General features: G+C 45.5%; 1 protein-coding gene across 1 annotated transcript in view; it reads left to right on the plus strand.

The window, feature by feature from the left end:
* Positions 1 to 18,339, plus strand: part of LOC148223793 (uncharacterized) — an 85,966-nt gene that overhangs the window by 9,777 nt on the left and 57,850 nt on the right. The window contains exons 8-31 of the mRNA XM_088166122.1: positions 687 to 815; positions 2,043 to 2,192; positions 2,917 to 3,054; positions 4,086 to 4,232; positions 5,313 to 5,432; positions 7,560 to 7,706; positions 7,852 to 8,040; positions 8,855 to 8,994; positions 10,290 to 10,413; positions 11,598 to 11,741; positions 12,916 to 13,106; positions 13,540 to 13,614; positions 14,123 to 14,203; positions 14,284 to 14,310; positions 14,487 to 14,531; positions 15,161 to 15,229; positions 15,321 to 15,398; positions 15,615 to 15,641; positions 15,802 to 15,855; positions 16,477 to 16,548; positions 16,768 to 16,827; positions 17,000 to 17,035; positions 17,577 to 17,612; positions 17,853 to 17,888. Coding sequence (XP_088022248.1) covers positions 687 to 815; positions 2,043 to 2,192; positions 2,917 to 3,054; positions 4,086 to 4,232; positions 5,313 to 5,432; positions 7,560 to 7,706; positions 7,852 to 8,040; positions 8,855 to 8,994; positions 10,290 to 10,413; positions 11,598 to 11,741; positions 12,916 to 13,106; positions 13,540 to 13,614; positions 14,123 to 14,203; positions 14,284 to 14,310; positions 14,487 to 14,531; positions 15,161 to 15,229; positions 15,321 to 15,398; positions 15,615 to 15,641; positions 15,802 to 15,855; positions 16,477 to 16,548; positions 16,768 to 16,827; positions 17,000 to 17,035; positions 17,577 to 17,612; positions 17,853 to 17,888 — 2,315 coding nt within the window. The remainder of the gene's footprint in view (positions 1 to 686; positions 816 to 2,042; positions 2,193 to 2,916; positions 3,055 to 4,085; positions 4,233 to 5,312; positions 5,433 to 7,559; positions 7,707 to 7,851; positions 8,041 to 8,854; positions 8,995 to 10,289; positions 10,414 to 11,597; positions 11,742 to 12,915; positions 13,107 to 13,539; positions 13,615 to 14,122; positions 14,204 to 14,283; positions 14,311 to 14,486; positions 14,532 to 15,160; positions 15,230 to 15,320; positions 15,399 to 15,614; positions 15,642 to 15,801; positions 15,856 to 16,476; positions 16,549 to 16,767; positions 16,828 to 16,999; positions 17,036 to 17,576; positions 17,613 to 17,852; positions 17,889 to 18,339) is intronic.

Genomic DNA, 18,339 nt, shown 5'->3' on the forward strand with positions numbered 1-18,339 from the left:
ATATTCAGCATCTGGATCTGGGATATGGATCTCCTGACTCCATGGATCCCTGAACTGCCTGGCCTGGCCCTGCTCCCACTGCATCTGGATCCCACATTCTCCTTGATGGCTTCAAGGAGTGGATTCTCTCCAGATGAGGATGAGGAGACACCAAGGATAAGCCAAAATTTCTTTGATGTAATTTTGACTCATTAACCTGTCAGTGATTAGCCTCTGGACAGGAATTAGGACACTCCTGGTGTTGTCCCCATCACCCTGGCCTGTCCTGGCCCTGCTCCCACTGGATTTAGGGCAGAACATTCTCTTTGATGGCTTCAAGGAGTGGATTCTCTCCAAGTGAGGATGAGGAGACATCAAGGACAAGCACAGACACCATTTTTAACCCTTTGATGTAATTTTGACTCATTAACCTGTCAGTGATTAGCCTCTGGACAGGAATTAGGACAATCCTGGTGTTGTCCCCATCACCCTGGCCTGTCCTGGCCCTGCTCCCACTGGATTTAGGGCAGAACATTCTCTTTGATGGCTTCAAGGAGTGGATTCTCTCCAGATGAGGATGAGGAGACATCAAGGATAAGCAAAGATGCCATTTTTAACCCTTTGATGTAATTTTGACTCATTAACCTGTCAGTGATTAGCCTCTGGACAGGAATTAGGACACTCCTGACGCTGTCCCCATCCTGCAGCTCCTCTGGGATCTGTCTCCAACTTCAAGGTGACATCCCACACCAGCACCAGCCTGTCCCTGGCCTGGAGTGCCACAGCCGCTGCCACCAAATTCAAACTCACCTGGAGCCCCGTGGGAGCAGGCACAGGTGAGCAGGGAAAGGACATTCCAGGCACCTTCCCAAATTCCTGACCCGCTCCTGGGGGTAGGAAAGAGATCCCAGAGCTGGGAAACTCGGTCCTGTTGGTGACAGCTCCTCCTCTTTGTTTTCGTGGTTTTGTTGATGGAGAGAATCCCCAGAGCTCTGGGACAGCAGCACAGAAATTTCCTTTGGAGGAAATGATGCCTTTAGTTTTCAGTTTTCCTGCTCTCCTGGGAGGTGCTTTTCTGATGTGCTGGGGTGAGGAAGACAAACCAGTCCTGTTCCAGTTAAGAACTCAAGTTTCTCCAAACTTCAGCCCTGAGCATGTGGAAAGGTGGAGGGTGGGTTCATACAAATGAACCAGAACCTATAAAAGTGTGAGATTTTGTGGCCAACCCCTTCTTTCCTTCCATCTTGGAGCCATCCAGGCAGGGGCCACCACTGTGGCACTGATATTGCCAGGGTGTGGCTTTTGTAGGCTTTTCATAGGCCTCATGATATTTATATTTATTTTTATTTTTATTTTTATTTTTATTTTTGTTTTTATATATTTATATTTATATATTTATATTTTATTTTTATATTTATATATTTTTATTTTTTATTTTTATATATTTTTAAATATATTTTTATATTTATATGTTTATATTTTTATATTTATATTTTTATGTTTTATCTTTATATTTATGTATTTATATTTATATTTTTATTTTAATATTTTTTAATTTTTATATTTATATAGTTATATTTTTATTTATATTTATTTATTTATATATTTATATATATTTATATTTTTATATTTATATTTTTATTTTTATTTTTATAGTTATATATTTTGATTTTTATTTTTATATATTTTTAAATATATTTATATATTTTGATTTTTATATTTATATGTTTATATTTTTATATTTATATTTTTATGTTTTATCTTTGTATTTATATATTTATATTTTTATTTTTTATTTTTTTATTTTTTTATTTTTATATTTATATATCTTTATTTATATATTTATGTATATTTATATTTTTATATTTCCATATTTTTTATATTTTTATATTTATATATTTTTTATATTTCTATTCATACATTCATTTCTATATTTATTTACTTAAAATCTATTTTATATTTACACCTTTCATTCCCCTTACCTCCGTGTGTAGCCTCTATTCCAGCTCCTCAAGGCTGATGAAAGAGGTGAACTCCAGGCTCTGAAATTTCCGTTTTTGCAGGACAGCAGGCTGCCAGGACTCGCTACCTGGGCAGCCGAGTGCTGGCTCATCGCCTCGACCACCTGGAGCCCAGCACCGTGTACAGGGTCAGTGTCAGGGCTGTGTTCAGCAGGACCGAGGGGCCCGAGGTGATCCTGACTCACCACACAGGTAAATCCAGCTGGGAAAACCCTCCTGGAGTTGGGATGCAAAGCTTGGATTGGTTTGGGGATTGGCTCAGTTGGGCAGAGCCCGGTGATGATGAAAACACCCAAGTTTGGGGTTTAATTCTCGTGTTCCTCCATTTAAGAGTTGGGCTCTGTGATCCCGGTGGATCCAATTTAGGGTGGCCTGTGGATGGTGGGGGCACGAGCAGCCCTCGCTGCAATAATGGGAATGATGGGATTATGGCAATAATCCAGGGCTGTTCCCATCCTGGATTTATCAAGGCAATTCCCAGAGTTATTTATCCACAACCACCTCGGGAATGCAGGAGCCTCTCTGCAGGCATCCCCCACCAGCCTTCACTCCGGAGGTTTTGGGAATTCCTTGGATTGTGCCTCTTCCAGCGTGGAATTCTGGCTCCTTTTCCACCTGAGTCCATCTCAATGGGTTTTCCATGGAATTTGAAGATGTGTCTGGATGATCCATCCTCTCTTGGAGCTTTTCTCGTTCCCTCTGTGTGTCACCAGTTTGGTGTGGGTGTTTAGAGATGAGGATGAGATTCCTCAGCTTGGAATCCATGGATCCATCAGGAATTTCAGCCCGGAATCCTGGATAATGTTTGGAAAGTAGATACTGAATAAATGCCCCAAATTTTCTCCTCCACCACATCTTGGAGCCATGGTGCTGCTCTGGGACTGAGCTGAAATCTTATCCTGGTTCATTTTTCCAGCTCCTCCTGGAGATTCCAACCCCATCCCAACCATCCAGGACCTGAGGGTTACTGACACTGGTGTAAACACTTTGAAGCTGGCTTGGCAAAGGCTTGCTGGGATAAACCACTACAAGATATCCTGGGAGCCATCCAATGGTAAGAATCCAAATCCCTTGGTCAGGGAGCACAAGGAAGCCACAAAAAAAAATGAGGAGTTTGGTTCAGGAAATTCCTTTTTCCATGGGTGGTCGGGGCAGGTGGAGACTTTAATGTCTGCAGGGATTAGGCTGAACTCCTCTAAACGAGCCCTGAGCTAAGCTTTAGGCTCCAACCAAGGGTGTAAATGTAACTGGGAGTTGGGAATTCCAATAATTAGTTCCTTTCCAGGTTTGTGACCTCAGTTTCAGAGTGAGCTCCTGGCTCTCCCCCCTGGCCAGGTGCTGTCAGGTGTGTGTGAGGCTGCTGTGACCACGGCTGTTACACTCCCTGCGGCAGGGTGGGGTTTGGCACCACTCAATTCGTGTTTTTTTCTGGGGTCTCTTCTGTCTTCACTCACAGCCAGGATGAAAAAATACACGAAGGAAATGAATTTTCTCGTGTTTGGGCTTGGTTGTTTATTAAATCTTATCTAAAGTGCAGAAAGTTCAGTAACAATTCTATCCATTAGCTAGAAGTGAGCAAAATGGAGAGAAATCCAGTTAGCCACAAGGTCTCTTAAATCTAAACAGTTCAATAGAGAAATAACACCGATATTATTTATATTTTTAACCCAATAACCAAATTTTAACCCAAATTCCTGTGACCTCAGTGTGACACTGACTGTCCAACCAGAAACTACTGCCTGAAGCCATGGAGAAGAAGGAAGATGAGCACCAAAAGAGACACCCCCCAAAATCCTCCATCTTGTCCCAGCCCTATTTCTATATTATAAAAATCTCAAATTTAAAACCCTTCACCGTGTGAAATCACACTTTTATTTAACTGCACACCCGTGATTTTAACTCCATCACCCGAATTTGGAAGCTTTTTCCAAAGCTTCAAGTCAAAAGCAGAGTTCAGTGCCAGAAAGCACAGAAAGCTCAAAAAAAATCCCAGGTTTCTGGGATCCAACACTTCCCTTTCCATGGACCCCACGGATTTTTTTTTTTTTTTTTTTTTTTTTTTTTTTTTGGGATGTCTCCTCTCAGGTGACTCGGAATCCTCCCAGCTGGTCCCAGCAGAGGCCGTTTCCTTCACCATTCCCAAACTGAAGGACAACACCACCTACACCATCTCCGTGTGTGCAGTGGGAAAGGGGCAGGAGGGAAACCCCACGGTCCTCAAAGCCAAAACCTGTGAGTATGGGATTCATGGATTGGGATGGGAGCACCTCCATAGGGGAGTGAGAGGGGAAAAAAAAAAAGAGCAATTTTGGCTGATGGACACCTTGTTCCTGGAATTCCAGAATGTTTTAGGTTGGAATGTCTGCTTCCAAAACCTTCCATAGTTCAGGTTGCTCCAAGCCCCATTGTTTCTTCTCAGATCCCACCAAAAACCAGGCACTGCTCCTTTCTTCTTTTTACGGAGCAATATTGGGATTTCCCTGCCTTCCCCTGCCAATAATCCCCTTTTTTGTGGCGCATTGTCTTGGAATTCCCTCTTTGTGCAATATCCTGACCGTTTCCAGCATCCCTCAGGAGTTGTGCCAACCCTGGCAGGTTTGGGGATCAAACAGAGGAGGAAGTCAGCGATGTGGAGCCAACCCTGGGATTTCAGGGAGTGTGGACACACACATTCACAGAGCTGGGGAATTCCAGTTTGGGAATTCTTTCCAAGCCTGGATTTCTCCTGACTCTCAGCTCCATTCCCAGGCTGACAAGCTGACTGCAGCTTCAGTTAGGGAGGAGTCTCCCAGGGTGATAACTTGGTGAAAAACAAAATAAAATTCATCATAAAGATTAACCCCTGGTGTCTTTGCCGTGGGACACATCCTGAGGTGCTGTCCCAAGGATGTTTTTCCCAATTGTCCCATGAGCTCCTGTCCTGTCCTGGCTGCACTAACACACTTTAAATACAAGTTATCCGTACAATAAATTGGCCTTTTTTCCCCAGAAAAGTCCGTGTGTGTTGCTGTCCTTTCTCTCTCTTTGCAGCCCAGTAACCACAAGGGAGCATCTGGGGGAAAAAAAAAAAAAATCACAGGAAAAATCTTCATTACCCATCCCAAAAACTCAAATTCCAGTCAGTTGAGAATCCAGACTGAAGATCTGGCAAAATTCCCACCAAATGAGGACCTGCTCTGACTCAGCTCCTTGGAAAACACGTGAAGTGCTGGAGGAGCTCCTCCCTCTCACCAGAATCACGGAATTCAGGAGACAGAAATGTCCCCGGGGCTGTTTCCAGCCCCTGAGCTTTGTTCCTTGCTTTTCCAACAGCGGATTTGCCCAAAGTGAGGGAATTCAGGGTGCAGGAGGCCGAGGATTCCAGCGTTTTGTTGTCCTGGGATGCAGTTCCTGGAGCATCCCTGTATCTGCTGACGTGGGGATTGTCCTCAGGTAAGGTTTGGTGTGGGAAGGGAAACGCTGATCCATGTCCTGAACTCCTCTGGATGTGGTTTAGAAGGAGAAACCTGGGGGTTTCCATGGGTTCCTTCATCTCAGCTTCTCCATTTTGGCTGGAAAAGAAGGAGAAATGGGAGCTGGGGGGAGCTCCCCAAATGTCCCAATTGGCCACTGTAAAATCCTTGGGGGAATTAAAAAAGGAGAGGTGGGAATAGCTGAGGAAAAAGGAATTTTGGCATTAGCTGTGTGCCTTCCTGTCCATCAAATCCAAAAAAAATAAAAGGTGGATTTTTGTCACCCATAAAACCCCATTCTTACTTTTTTTAAATCTCTGCTCTGCTGTGAAGAGTTTTTAAAAATTCCTTCATCATTCCTCACCATTCCTTTTCCCAACTGATTTGGCTTTTCGGGATTTACATTTTTAAAGCACTGACTCCATGATTTTTTTTTTTTTTCCCCCTGGATAAAATCCTCCTTGAATTTAGAGTTTCCTTTCCCTGTGACTTCAACCACAAACTTTTTTCTGGGATCAGTTCATGTCCAAAGTCAATAAAGAAACCAAATCCAACAGAATTCCCTGCGGTGCTTTTGGAGCTACCAGGAGCTTTAATTTTTTATTTATTTTTGAATTTAATTCCAAGGATATTTCAGGATTGGCAGCTCCATACTTGCAGGCTGTGTCACTCAGGATGAAATATCCCGTGACAGCAGAATTTTTTTTTTTTTTTTTTTTTTTTGGATAAATATTATGGAAAAGTGATTTGGGAATGGAACCTTTGGATCTCTGGGATGATTTTAGAGATTTAAAGCAACTGTTCCCCTTCCTGTGCTGTGCTGTTCAATTATTGATCCTGAAGGATTCAGAAATCCCTGATTTCAGAATTTTAGGGAATGGGAAATGGATAATCCCAAGTCTGGCAGTGGCCCCGTGCCCTCCCTCCATCGATCCTGCTGGAATAGGTTTATAAATATTGATTTCTATCAAATCCTGATCCCACTTCTCCATAGGATAAAATTTATGCTCCTGAGTGAGTAATTCCAATTTTTCCTGATTAATTATCCCAGCTGCCAAAATTGGTGTATAAAAGCAATTAAGAATTTGGTCCTTTTTTTTTTAATGAATTTTCCTCCACAAAACTTGATTTTTTTTTTCTTCCCCTAAATGAACATTATTTTATTACACATTTTCCTTTTTAAGCTCATTTAATGCCCTTTTCCCTGCTGATTCCATCCAGCCAGTCCCATAAAAAAAATTTCTATTCCATTTGGGATCATTCCACCTGTGGGTCAGACAAAATAAACCAATTACGGCTATTTTGACTCAACTTCCCAAAAAGAGGGGAGCATTTAGTTTAAGTCAAATTTAAATCAAATTTCAGGAGGGATTTTACTATTTTATTTAAAGGAGGAAAAACCTCCCTTCCAAAACTTTTTGTGGAGAATTGAGAACAACGAACTGGATTTGACCTTTGGAAATTTTTTCCAACCTTAATTTTGTGAATTGACGACGGTGGAGCAGATTATTTGCACTGATTTTATTTCTTGCCATACAAACTGAACTTTCTGGGTGATTTTTTTTTTTTAAAGTACAATGTTATTTCAGAATAAAAAAGGTACAAATTCCACTTTGAACAGTGTCAAATTCATCATTTATTATTTCTAAATGAAAGCACTTAGCAATCATTATTATGACTTTTTTTCCTCCTATCATTATTTTAAATCAAAACGATGAATTGTGTGTGCAACCAAATTTCTCAGTCAAGTTTGATTTTAATTTTCATCAAACTTTCCATTCATTCCCAAAAAAATTATCTTATTTCTATCCATAAGAACCACTGGATAGAAATTTGCCTCTCAGCCTTGAGCACCACTTGCACCAAATTCCCTAAATTTTTGTGAAAATTCCAAATTTTTTTCCTTTTTAATGCACAAAATCAACCTCATTTCACCTGGCTTAGGACCTGACCATTGCACTTCGTAAATTATTTTCTTTTGCCTCTTCTCCAAATCCCAGGAATCATCTCATCCTCAAATTCCTGTTTGGCAACAGTGATGCCACAGAACTGGGAATTACTCTCGAGTTTTTGTGGCTCCCAGTCGTGTTCCTCCTGTTTTCCACAGCTCCTGCTCTTTCCCGGGAATTCTTACCAGCAGCTTCCCGATCGTATCGAGTCCTGGGGCTGAGCTCCAAGGAAATGTATTTGTTTTCCATAAAACCCGTGTTTGGAGACTGGGAGGGATTGGAGACGACGCTCCTTGGACAAACGGGTACGGAGGATGGACACCTGGGTTTTCCAGGGAAAGCTGCTCTTGAGGCTGATTTTTGGGTTTTCTCCACTTTTTGTCTTTGCTGGAGAGTGACATCATGGCTAAAAGAGGTTTAAAATTCGCTTTTTCTCTTTGGGTCCTGCAGCAGGAGCTCCCAGGGAGTCACCAGCGGCTCCAGTGGCTCCTACGCCGCTGGATACGAGGGAATCTCCATCGGGATCTCCCCGCGGTGTGGGGACCACTCCCCTCCCAGTGCCCACCAGCACCAACCTCCCAGAGCTCCCAGTATGGACCAGCACGGGGTCGGCACCGTTGACAGCCCTGCCTGGGCCGAGTGAGTGTGGGGATGGTGACGATGACCATGATGTAGAGATGATGATGACGATGACGATGTAGAGATGATGATGATGATGATGATGCTGTAGAGATGATGACGATGATGACGATGATGTAGAGATGACGATGATGACGATGATGTAGAGATGATGATGACGATGACGATGTAGAGATGACGATGATGACGATGCTGTAGAGATGATGACGATGCTGTAGAGATGATGATGATGATGATGATGCTGTAGAGATGATGACGATGATGACGATGATGTAGAGATGACGATGATGACGATGATGTAGAGATGATGACGATGATGTAGAGATGATGACGATGCTGTAGAGATGACGATGATGATGTAGAGAAGATGACGATGATGACGATGCTGTAGAGATGATGACGATGCTGTAGAGATGATGACGATGCTGTAGAGATGATGATGATGATGACGATGCTGTAGAGATGACGATGATGGTGATGCTGTAGAGACGATGATAGTGATGCTGTAGAGATGATGATGGTGTAGAAACAGTCCAAGCTCCCAGAGGCCCCAATCTTCTCTGATCCCAGGAGCTAAACTCATTTGTAATTCCTTGAATAACGAGAGTGGACGATGTCAGGGAAGGCCCAAAGCCCACAAATGTGGTGAAGGCCTCAGCCTTCAGCTTACCCTGAGGGGTGAAGGTGCTGCTGCTCACCCCAAAATTGGCATCGCAAGAGGTTTGGGGTTTGCTTTGTGTCTCTGAACAGAAAAAAAAACACGATTCTGCTTTAGGACCCTTCCGCTTATGGAATTCCTCTCTTCCCTCTGCAGTTTGTGGGAAGCTCAAGGCAGACGTTGGGTTCCTGGTGGATGAATCCTCGAGTATTGGCCAGAGCAACTTCAATAAAGTGAAGGATTTCCTCTTCCGGATCGTCTCCTATTTCCCCAAGATTGGGCCTGAAGGGACACAGGCAAGATTTCCTTATTCCATTTCCTGAAGATATTTTCCTTCTGTTTTCTCCTTCTGCTCAGCCCTGCCTGGAGCTCGCCCAGGAGTTGTGGAGCAGAAAGGCCAGGGAAGGATCTGTGTGGAACAAAAAAGACAGGAATTAAAATCTCCTCAATGTCACCTTTCCCATTTGGATCGATTTCCATTTCTTGGTTATTTTTCCAAGACTGAATCATCAGGAATAAAGCAAATTCCACACCTGAAACGCTGTCTAGGTTAGCCCAGAGATCTGCCAGGTGCATGTTCCTCCCTCAGATCCCATTTCTGACCCCACCCAGAGCGGGAAGGGTTGGGAATCCAGAGTGGGGATGGCTGGAAATCCGGAGTGGGGACAATTGGAAATCGGGAGTGGGAACCACTGGAAATCCAGAGCAGGGATGATGGGAAATCAGGAGTGGGGAATTGTTGGAATTACAGATTGGGAATGGTTGGAAATCTGGAGAGGGAACAGTGGGAAATCCAGGGTGGAAATGGTTGGGAAATCCAGAGTGGAAATGGTTGGGAAATCCAGAGTGGAAATGGTTGGGGAATCCAGAGCAGGAACGGTTGGAAATCCAGAGCGGGAATGGTTGGGAAATCCAAGCAGGAATGGCTGGAAATCCAGAGTGGGAACGGTTGGAAATCCAGAGTGGGGATGATGGGAAATCTGGAGTGGGGATGGTTGTGAAACCACAGTGGGGATGGTGGGAAATCCAGACAGAAAACACTTGGGAATCCAGAGTGGGAATGGTTGGGAATCCAGAGTGGGAATGGTTGGGAATCCAGAGTGGGAATGGTTGGGAATCCAGGATGGATCAAGTGGGAAATGCAGGATGTCCCAGCAGCTCCCTCTTCCAACAAGCAGAGAACCAAAGCCCTGGATCATGATGGGAACCACCTCCAGGGAAAATGAAGCCTTGAGGGATTTAGTGGCAGCAAAGCCAATGGGAAGACTCAGTCCCTCATTTATTTGGGGTCATTTATTTAATTAATGTCATATTTAAATTAGGAAGGGAGAGTTAGAGGGCTAAGTTTAAGTTAAGCAGGAAATGTGAATTTCTTGGGCTCTGCTCGGAGGTTTTAGGTGAATGATGAAGTTACCCTGGGCCAACAAATAACCCTGAGAAAATTTTTAAAAAAATTATTTAGGTGAGGATCTGAGTCCCTTTTCCCAGAGAATTCAACCTCTTCCCATTCCCTGTGCTCCACGCTCTGACTGGAGGCAGTCTCTCCCATTTCCTGTGGATTTTAGGGATTTTAATCCCTGTTTTTTGGCAGGTTGCTGTTGCTCAGTACAGCGAGGAGCCCAGGGCAGCTTTTCACTTCAACCAACACCGCGACCGCAACGGAGCCCTGGGAGCCATCAAAGGGCTGAGCTACACCGGAGGCAACACCAAAACAGGTCTGGGAGGAGACTTGGACACCTGGGATCATCCCTCTGGGCCAGGACAGAACCTGGAAGCCAAGGAAAACATTTCTCTGCGTGGTCTGGAGCCATTTCCTTGGTGGCAACGTTGTGCTCAAAGTTGTTTTAAATTTGAGCACGGATTAAATTTAATTTTCGGGAACGGTTTTTCCAGCCACTTGTCCTGGTTTTTCCCCCTGGGTTTTCCTCATTGTTTTATGGTTTTGCCTGCACTTGAGGGAGGTTTTCATCCACCATAAACACGAGGATGGCTGATTTGAAGCATTCTTGCATCCCAGAAATCCAGATATTTTGTCAAATTCAGAAAGCTCGGAGAGGGATGACACTTCCCATGCTGGACACTGGGAATACCTGGTTCCCTGGAGGAACACAACCAGGAATGCTAAATTAAAGGTGGTTCATTTTAATTTAATCATTTAGCCCTTTTTTTTGGAACCTGGTGCCAGTAACTGGGAGATTTTATCCTGTTATGGACCATTCAGGAACTGGACTCGATGATCCTTGTGGATCCTTTCCAACTTGGAATATTCTGTAGTTTTGTGGTTTTTCAAGGAATTCTTCACATCAGGAAAGCTTTGAGGCACCCAAATCCCTCATCCTGCCTCAGAGATATTGGACAAGAGCACAAAAAAAAACAGGGATAGTCAAAACAGGAATTTTCATGGGATGGTTTAGGGGAAGAAGACATGGAATTGATCAGGGTGGAAATTCCTGGCTAACCATGCCTTTAATCCTTCTTTTTTATGGAGTTTGTGTCAATAAAGACATTTTACTCCATGCAGGAATCTTTCCATAGTGTTTTGGAGCTTCTTGACCATTTCAATCTGTGGGAGATTTCTTTGTGAAACTTTCTTGGTCTTCCCAAAGGCTTTTGGAAATGGGAATTCTGTGGATTTTTTTTTCCAGAAACGAAAGAAAAGTGCTTCGATTTTTTTTTTTTTTTTTTAATATTTTGGTTTCCTTTTTCCAAAGCTACCTGCTGATTCCACCAGAACCATTCCAGCCAAGCTGATTTCCTGCTGTTATCCTTCAAAAGACGCTGTCCCACACCCAGGGCTTTCCACTTATCCTGAATTCCCTTCATCCTCCACCCCTGGAATGAGAATCCAAACCCCTGGAATTAATCCAGACTCCCACCCTGTCTCTCCCTGTCTGCTCAGGCCGTGCCATATCCTACGTGCTAAAGGAATTATTCCAGCCCTCCAGAGGGATGAGGCCGGGTTTTCCTCACATCCTGCTGCTCGTGACCGATGGACAATCCCAGGACGACGTGCTGCCCCCAGCCAGGGCAGCCCACGCTCTGGGTAGGAGTTCCAGTTGGCTTCCCATGGTTCTCCATGAATTTCCAGGGGGTTGAGGTTGCCCCATTTAATTTCCATGGTTTTCCATTAATTTCCAGGGGGTTGAGGTTGCCCCATTTTATTTCGATGGTTTTCCATTAATTTCCAGGGGGTTGAGGTTGCCCCATTTTGTTTGCATGGTTTTCCATGAATTTCCAGGAGGTTGATGTTGCCCTGTTTTGTTTCCATGGCTCTCCATGAATTTCCAGGGGGTTTGAGGTTGCCTAGTTGGGTTTCCATGGCTCTCCATGAAGAGGTTTGAGGTTGCTCCATTTTGTTTCCATGGTTCTCCATTAATTTCCAGAGGTTTGACGTTGCCTTGTTGTGTTTCCATGGATGGCCATGAATTTCCACGGGGTTGACATTGCCCAGTTGGGTTTTCCTTAATTCTCCATTAATTTCCAGAGGTTTGGGGTTGCCCTGTTTTGTTTCCATGGTTTTCCATTAATTTCCAGAGGTTTGGGGTTGCCCTGTTTTGTTTCCCTCAGTTCTCCACGAATTTCCAGGGGGTTGATGTTACCCCATTTTCTTTCCATGGTTCTCCATGAATTTCCAGAGGCTGAGGTTGCCCCATTTTATTTCCATGATTTTCCATTAATTTCCAGGGGTTTGAGGTTGCCCAATTTAGTTTCCCTCAGTTCTCCATGAATTTCCAGAGGTTTGAGGTTGCCCAGTTGGGTTTCCATGGTTCTCCATGAATTTCCAGAGGTTTGAGGTTGCCCAGTTGGGTTTCCATGGTTTTCCATGAATTTCCAGGAGGTTGAGGTTGCCCAGTTGGGTTTCCCTCAGTTTTCCATGAATTTCCAGGGGGTTGAGGTTGCGCTGTTTTGTTTCCATGGTTTTCCATGAATTTCCAGGAGGTTGAGGTTGCCTGGTTGGGTTTCCCTCAGTTTTCCATGGATTTCCAGGGGTTTGAGTGTGGAGCACTGTGTGAGGAGTCACTTTGAGGGCACTGCTGGTTCCTTCCCCCCTTTATCCTTTCTCTTTTCCCAACTTGTCTTGGTTTGCCGTGGCTCACCCCCAGCTCCAGGTGACCTCTCTGTGTTTTCTTCCTGATCCCACCAGAAGTTTTTACCAGGTAGGGGTTTGGAACCTCCAATCCTAGGAATGAGGAGAGGTGGAATCCGTGTCATTCCAGGGCTCCGTGTCATTGCTGTGGGGGTGTCAGGAGCCGACCCCATGGAGCTCCACGGGATCTTGCTGCAGCAGAACCCCCAGAACGTTTTCTACGTCAGCACCTTCGAGGACTTCCCCCAAATCCTCCAGGAGCTGATAGAAAACATTTGTTCTGATCCTCAGCTTCCAGGAACCCAAATCCCACTGGAAAAGGTGAGTTCCTGCTCCTGGGAGTAAATCCAGCTTGGATTCCAGGCACAGGAAAATCTTTTTCCCTGAGGGGAGTTTCCGAGCAGAATCAGAGTGGATTTAGGACACCCTGTCCCATCCTGACCTCACAGCCCAGCCCTAAAGAGCAAAACCTTTGAAATCCAGGGAGTGGAGCTGGGGAAGCCAGGATAGAGCTGGGAATGTTTTGGTGGATAAAGCCACTGCAGAACACTTAGAGATAATAAAAATTCATATTATAAATTCATAGGAATAGACTCTAAACGCCTGAGAATTCTCCTGGATGGTCGACTTTGCTTTTCCCTTTTTTTGCCTAAGCCAAGGAATGTTTTAGCCTGTGTTTCCTGGGGTTTTTTTGCCATCCTTTGGTGGATATTAATTCCCTGATAATTTTTATTTTTTCTCTTTTCTGTTGAAGAGCTCCAGGGGCTCAGCAGCTCACAGGGGTTACAACCCCCACAGCTCCACCACGAAGGGAGAGAAAGGGGAGCGGGTGAGTCACAGAATATTCTCACTTTTTGGATCCTCGAGTCCAACTCCTCAGGGAATGGCCCCACAGCATGATCCACTTGGATTATCACCATCATGGAATCGTGGAATGCTTTGGGTTGGAAGGGACTGGAAAGATCATCCAGTTCCAACCTCAACACCTCCCACTACCCCAGGTTGCTCCAAGCTCCATCCAACCTGGCCTTGGACATTCCAGGGATCCAGGGGCAGCCACAGCTTCTCTGGGAATTCCATCCCAGCCAGGAATTCCTTCCCAATATCCCATCCATCCCTGCCCTCTGGCAGAAAACACGACCAAATTATGACCAAGGACAAGAATCACCCTCAGATCTTTTCTGTCGGCGTTTTGCTCTTCCTGCTCCGTGCTGGCTTTGACAACCCAAGAGAGGGGGACCTGCTGTGGGATTTGGGATTTGGGAACGCTCTCGAGTGCTGCCTGGAGCTGTTTGGGGTTTGCTTGCCCCCCAGGCTGATGTGCTCCACGTTTTCAGGGTCTCCCTGGGAAGGATGGCATTCCTGGGCTGCCGGGCAGGCCGGGCCGGACGGGTGCCCCGGGACCCCCTGGAATCATGGTAGGGATTGGGTTTAATAAATTTTTCCAAAGGGCCATTCCAGAGACAAGTGGCCGATCTCCCTCTGTCCTGTTTTGCAGGGGCTCCCTGGCAGCCAAGGTGACGTTGTGAGTATTTGGAATTTTGGGTTGGGAGGGACCTTAAATCCCACCCCATTCCATGGGCAGGGACACCTCCCGCTATCCCAGGGTGCTCCAAGCCCTGCCCAACCTGGCCTTGGACATTTCCACGGTCCTGTGGGTGTTTCTCTATTTAATACTGCAGGATTTATTTTTCATTCCAGGGATCTCCGGGCTATCCAGGACCAGCTGGGCCAAAAGGAGACAGAGTGAGTTCCACTCTTGGATTTCACTGGGAAAAATTAATTTCATTGTTCTGACCTCTCTTTTCCAAGCATTTTCACTGGGATTTTTTGTGAATGTGAATTTTTAAGCTGTGTCTACCTAATCCTCCACTGCCAGACTTCATCTTGGGGAGTTCCCTCAGGAATTTTATGTCTTTATGGTGTTCAATCCTAATCCCAGGTTCTGGGCACAATTAATTAGTTAGTTAATTGCAGGAGGAGGTGGGGTCATTCTGAGTTTCCATTATGAACAAACCTGGTTTAATCCATTTAAAGCACTAAAATATTTCAATATTTACTGGGGGCAGATCCCAGGAGGAGCTTCCTGTCCTTCCTCCAATCCCCACTCCTCCTCTTTCCCTGCATCCCCCTGAGCTGTCTGTGAGGATGAAGATCAGGAATGGATCCTGCTGAAAGCCAATTTCCATTTTTCCCTTGGGATTAATTTTTTTTTTCCCATGCCAGCAAGCCAAATCCGGGTCCCGGCCGTGTGGTTTTGGGTATACAAGGTGCTTTGGGTCGATAGAATTCAATGAATTAAATTAAATTAAATTAAATTAAAACACCCAATTTCCTGTCTGCTCCTGGATCTCCCGAGGTGCCTTTATCCACAGGGAGAGCCAGGCTACGTCCTGGGAGGAGTGGAGGTGATTCCAGGCCGGAATGGGCAGCCTGGCCCCCCTGTGAGTATCAAACCCCAAAGATATTTGGAGCCTTCATCTCCCCAAGGGCTGGGAGAGATCCCAAATCCCTCCCTCTTTTCCTTGGCTGCAGGGACAGAAGGGGCAGCCGGGGGTTCCCGGGGTTCCAGGAGTTCCAGGTTCTCCAGGACCACCTGGAATCTCCATCAAGGTGAGTTTGCAGCACAGTTCTGGGAAAAGGAGACCCAGCACGGAATTTTGGAGGTGGAGGTGCCTGGAGACCTCTCCCAAAGCTCTTCCTTCTGCTGGGAGCAGGAATTTTGCTCTGCAGGATTTTTTTTTTTTTTTTTTTTTTCTGGGATGAAGTTTGGTGAGGAGCCCCAAAATTCCCATCCCATGGGAATTCTCCTTGTCCTTTGTGTTTCAGGGTGAACCAGGGGATTCAGGAAGCAGGGTGAGTACCTGAGGTCACCTTTCACTTGGGGATGAAAAGCCTTTTTTTCCCCAAGAATTATTCCCAAGCTTCCCAGGAAATTCTGGCTTCCAAACTTCCCAAAATTCCATGGGAATCCATGAAGGGATCATGGAGTGGGAGTTTCCTGTGCTTCCTGCAGGGTCCCCGTGGGAGGAGTGGCCTCAAAGGTGACAGAGGGGACACGGGAGAGCCGGTGAGTGATCCCAGAAAATCAGGGAAAAATCGGGGGACGCATCCAGAGGAAGGAAAAAAATGTGGATCAAGAGTGTGGGACAGGAAATCCAAAAGAAAGGAAGGGCTGGTTCTGCCCAGGAATCATCCCACGAGGAGGTTTGGGGTGGGGGAAGTTGGAGTTCAAGGGGAGACACGAGAAGGGAAAAAATCCATGCAGGATTATTGGGAATAAAAGACACCAGCAGTTTGGGAATTCTGTGTGTTACAAATGGCTCAATCCGATGGATAAAATCCATGGGCTGCTTTTCCATCCTTCCTGGATCTGTTTTTGTCATATTGGAGAGCCATATCCCATAAATCAGCTTTTTCCAAGGGTCTGGATTCACCATTCCAGACCAACGTGGGCTCCCAGCCTCTGATTTCCATTATTTCCCCTTCCCAAATAAAGCCAGGGATTCATAACTTATTTGTGAGGGGAAAGGAAATTTGGGAATACACAGACAGCTCTGTAATTCCTCAGTTTTAAAGGAACTGCTCAGATGGACAGATCAGGATAAATATTTCCCTGCAGAATTAAAAATAAACCTTTCCAGTTTGGAGAAAAAAAGAAAAAAATTGATGATATGCCTTCCTTTTCCAGGGAAAACCTGGTTTGCCAGGCCCTGTGGGACTCCATGGGGTTCCTGGACTTCCTGGACCACGAGGAGAAAAGGTTGGATATTTCCTGAAACCCTCAGCCCAGGGGGAAAATGAGAGGAATAGCAGGAATGTCCCAACATTCCTGGAATTTCCTGGCTCTGCTCAGGGCCAAACATTTCCAGAGGAAATTTCTCCCCTCCTGTTTTGCTAAAAAAGGCTCTGCAGCAGAAATCTGGGAAGGATGGGTGCCCTGGGATCTGGAATTCCTGAGGATTCTGTGCTTTCCTTGCAGGGAATGGCAGGAATTGGAATTCCTGGCACTGCTGGAGTGAAGGGGGAGGAAGGAGAGCAGGTGGGTTGGGATTTGCATTAAAATCCTCTTGGAGTGTTCAGTGTCCCCAAAATCTCCTCCAATATTTAGGATTTCCTTGGAATCCCGTGGTTCCACGTGGAAATGGGTGAGAAAAGGGAAGATTTGGGGTTTAAAATCAGAGCTTTCACTGTTTTCCTTCTGTTGTTTCCAGGGAATGATGGGACCCCCAGGAGCACCAGGACCAAAGGTGGGTGCTGAAATCCTGAACCCGAATTCCCAGGCCTGGAATTTCAGGTTCCAAGGAAATTTTCTGCCCCTCACCAGCATCATAATGAATCACCATGATCATTCCTGTGGGAATCATTGGATCCATGGAATGGTTTGGGTTGGAGGTGACCTCCCAAAGCCACCTGCTCCAAACCCTCTGCACTGAGCAGGGACAACTCCAACCACGCCAGCCCGACCTGGAGCCTTCCCTCAACAGCACAAAAAAAAATAAATAAAATTTTAAAAAATCATTTTCCACTCTCCCTGGCCTCTGGAATTCCTTGCTGCCAAGGAAAGACCCGGAATGGCAGCAAGGTGGGATGTTTTAAATATCAAAATAACAAACATCACTTTTGTGATGGCCAGGGAGACTCCAGAGCCCCGGGCTGGAAGAGTTGTCCATGCAATGAATGGAAAATTGGGATGAAGAGCTCCATCCCTCCCTGTGGATGGCAGCAGGAACCCCAAAACTGCTGGATCTGTTCCCATTCTGGTGGAAATTCCCTTCTGGTTTCTTCCAGGGAATTCCAGGACCCCCAGGGCAGAAGGGAGACCAAGTGAGTGAAGCAATAAGAGAATATTTGACCAGCTCAGGTGCAGTTATCCTGATTTTTTTTTCCCAGTTTGTTCCCTGTGGGATCCTTGAGCTCAGTTCTCCTCTCCGTGGCTCTTGTGCTTCTGGGATGACTTTTGAGCACTTTTAAGGAATAAATGGTGGGGAAAGGGATGAGCAAAAAGTTTTCCCTGCCTCCCATTTTTCCTTCCGTTGGCCACCATTCCTTCCTCTTGCCTTGCAGGGAACTCCAGGATTTCCAGGTGCTCCAGCCTTGGAGGTAACTTGGGGTGGTTTAGAGACTTCTTTGTCCTTCAGCCGTGCGGCTTCAATCCCAAAATTCCCGGAATCCAAGAGTTGTGTCCCACAGAACCACGGGAAGGACACCCAGACCTTTTCCCTGACCCTCCAGCCAACTTTGTCCTCTTCCCTCTTTCTCCACTTCCTGTATTCCCGATGTTCCCATTGTCCCCTCCTCCACTGCTGTCCAAGGATCAAAATTCACTGAATCCATCTGCTCCAGAAACCTTGATGGTGGCCACCTCTGTGCCACAAGATTTCTTATCCCATAAAATCCTTATCCCATAGAATTCGTATCCCACACAATCCTGATCCCACACAATCCTCATCCCACACAATCGTTATCCCACACAATCCTCATCCCACACAATCGTTATCCCACACAATCCTGATCCCACACAATCCTGATCCCACACAATCCTGATCCCACA

The sequence above is a fragment of the Sturnus vulgaris genome, chromosome 5 (genome assembly GCF_052056855.1).
Source record: "Sturnus vulgaris isolate bStuVul1 chromosome 5, bStuVul1.hap1, whole genome shotgun sequence".
In the NCBI taxonomy this organism is placed as follows: domain Eukaryota; kingdom Metazoa; phylum Chordata; class Aves; order Passeriformes; family Sturnidae; genus Sturnus; species Sturnus vulgaris.